Source organism: Piliocolobus tephrosceles, unplaced genomic scaffold (assembly GCF_002776525.5).
Source record: "Piliocolobus tephrosceles isolate RC106 unplaced genomic scaffold, ASM277652v3 unscaffolded_22516, whole genome shotgun sequence".
NCBI lineage: Eukaryota > Metazoa > Chordata > Mammalia > Primates > Cercopithecidae > Piliocolobus > Piliocolobus tephrosceles.
In genome coordinates, this window is record NW_022304884.1 from 1 (window position 1) to 3174 (window position 3174).

The 3174-nt window shown below is 43.5% G+C and overlaps 1 protein-coding gene across 1 annotated transcript; it reads right to left on the reverse strand.

Annotated features, from left to right (window-relative positions):
* Positions 1–1966: 1966 nt before the first annotated feature.
* Positions 1967–2937, reverse strand: LOC111534474 (olfactory receptor 56A1-like). The gene is given in 3 exon segments (XM_023201066.2): positions 1967–2356; positions 2358–2546; positions 2548–2937. Coding segments are annotated over 3 exon segments (966 nt in total). The 5' UTR covers positions 2935–2937.
* Between the last annotated feature and the right edge of the window lie 237 nt (positions 2938–3174).

The following is a 3174-nucleotide window of genomic DNA, read 5'->3' on the forward strand; positions in this document are numbered from 1 at the left end:
TTATGTAACAAACCTGCACGTTATGCACATGTACCCTAGAACTTAAAGTATAAAAAAAAAAAATATGACAGATACTGAGTTGCACCTGTAGCTCTGGCTTGAAACAATGAGAGCCAAGCCTGAAGATACTAAGAGCCCCTTCCTGTAAACCAATGGGCATAATTTTTCTTTCCTGCTGTTGTTGAGTGACTGGAAGAAACTCTCCCCCTAGAGCCCACACCCACATTGGGTTGAAGTTACCTTATCTAATCCCTACAACGCGGGGCAGTTGATCTTACTCCTCTTACCAGCTTCATGTCAATTCCTTCATTGCTATGAATGCTGACTCTAAACATGATGTCATGTTTCTCCACCCACCCACACTAGCGGACTTGATTCTGACTCTAGTTCCCTGGTAGGAACAGTGCACTGTAGGGTGATGTTATTGGTGCTCCTCCGTTGTCACAAGCCTTCAGACCCACGGAAGATTGGAGCTGTGCCAGTTACTAATACTTACCTCTCAGTACCAAGCCTGCCATCCATACTGTACTGTCATTGCTGGCGCTGGGAGTCAAATCCTTCTTTGCCAGCTGTCTCTGAGTTTCTAACTACAGAGAGCAAAAAAACATTAGAAGGTTGAAACATGGAGAGGGGCACTTGCTCTTTCTGTCTCTTCCTGTCTTGTCAGTCTTCCTTAGCAGCAACTCTTTATCCTTGAAGTGAAATTGGTTCTAGTCTCCAGATTGGTTGATTGATTGGTTCTGGTTTTTGTTTAACTCCCAAAATCAGCCTCATGGAACTCTCTCAAAAATACCAGCAACATCAAGGTAGTGTCCCATCCTCAAAGATTTTAGTCCCAGCTCTGAGGGCCACACCCTCTGAGGTCCTATGGTACGAGTACCAATTAGGAACAGCATCCTTCCTCAGATATCTGAGATCCAGGTCTATGGGCCACTTCCTAATCTTTTAGGTTCTAATGACCTAACCTCTTTCCAAGTGGAATTTTCTTCCCATAGATACTATCCCTCTGCTACTTGAGCCTCCTGTTTTTCAACATTGACTCCAATACCCATTTAAATGATTGTTTACATTAAATTATCTGTAAATAAACAGTGTAGGTTCTTTATTCACCTAACTGGAACCATTATTATCCAGAAACCTGACACTATGCCATATCTTCCCACTTTCAACTACAGTACTTGGGCAGTCAACAGATCAAATAAGACTTGATATTCAGTCCACTAAATGTGTAGCTTAAACATATAGGGAAAATGGTTAGCACAACGTCCTAGTCAGTTTTCCTGTTTTCTACCCTCTTTGAGTCCCTTCTCCCTGTCTGCATCCATCCTCACTTTTAAGACTCTCTCTAAGGTGATGAGGCTATGTAGGATAGAATAGAAAGCTGGCATTGCTTTATATTGTTGTCAAGCTCCTTTCTTGTTGCCCAGCAGAAGTTTTGTCAGGCAAGACTCTGCCTTCACTGAGAAGTCCCTTGGGTCTCAAAGAAGTAAGAATAGTCAGAAAATACCTGTGGACATCCAGAAAGACAAAATACAGGTCAAAGGAAGGCAAAGGCTGGTCTTCAGCTTCAATTGCAATTGAGGAGACATTTCAACTATGTAGAAAGAGCCTAGGTTTTATTCTTTTTGCTTCCCACATATGTGATCTTTGGTCATTTCCCTTCCTAAAAGCATCTCTTTTTTCTACTATGTGAAATGAAAGTAACAATGCCTGCAGAGATGCGCTGAAGATTAAATTACTTAAATGTAATTGCCAAGGTTCAAAGCAGCCACTCAATAAATACAATTTTCTTCCCCTTGCCTACCTCCACCTGAACCAGGCAAGGAAAGTAAAGAAAGGAATCTGGTTCAGTAATGAAGGGAGTCTCAGTGTCTGAAATAAATACTCACTGGCATTTCTCTACTTCACTACATAAGTAAAATCACTGAAGAGGAAGAACAAGAGGTATCAGAAATGTTTTACATATTCACCTCCCTCTCTGCAGTAGTTTCTGAATTCCCTGTTTTATCTCTTTGGTCCGAACCCCATACACAATAGGGTTCAATGCAGGAGGAATAAGGTGATGAAGGACGTTGAGCAGGATCAGGATGTCCATGGGGACCTTCCTTCTGGCCACATTTATCAACACCAAAACCAGCAGTATGGTTCTGAAGAAAAGAATGAGGATGAAGTGGGAGCCACATGTGCTCAGGGCCTTCACTGCCACTCCCTCTGCTTTGAATCTAAGCACGGCTCTTAGAATGAAGGTGTAAGAGAGGAAGATGAGGATGAAATCCAAGCCTAGCAAGGTCCAACCAGCCACAAATTGGTAGATTCTGTTAAGGGTGAAATTATCACAGGAGAGCCTGGACACAGGCTCTTGGACACAGATTGGCACAGATGCAGTTCTCAATGACGTTTATCCCACAGTAATGGAGCAGAGAAGTGAGGCTAGGAATGGGTGCAGTAAGAAGGGCATTCTTCACCACAATGAAGACACTAGCTTTGGCCACAAATTGATTAGTGATGATGGATGGGTACCGCAGTGGGTGGCAGATGGCCACATAACCATAAATGTGGGTGGCAGATGGCCATGACCATAAACGTGCAGGACTCCATGGGGAGGAAACTGTTCATGATAAACATCTGGAAGAAGCAGGCAGGGAAACTGATCAACCTGAGGTCAAACCAGAAGATGGTCAGGACCTTGGGGATGACGGTGAAGCAAAGCACGATGTCCAGCAGGGAGAGGAGGCTGAGCAGGTAGTACAGAGGCTGGTACAGCAAGGCCTCCAGCTGGATGGTGATCAGGAGGGTGGTGTTAGCCCCCATGGGCAGAAGGAAGAGAAGGCTGAGGGGCAGGGACAGCCAGTGCTGCCAACTCTGGAAGTTGGTGAAGCAGATGAGGAGGAATTCAGAGACTGTGGTAGTGGAGTCATTGCTGGGTGATGCCATAGGCTGAATCGTGAACTGAGTAGGCTTCTCAAGACTATGTGTATGTGCAGATACAAGAGGTTATTTTTACAAATTGCTTTAAAAATTATCCCTTTCATTTATTCTTTAGGAAGCCAATGATAAGTGGTTCACTTTTGCCAAGCAAGGCAAATTTCAGCCAATATTCTAAAGGTAGAATTGTGAGACTTGATAAATAATTGTGTGGTCTACAAAGAAAAATGAATGAATGAAAAACCTATG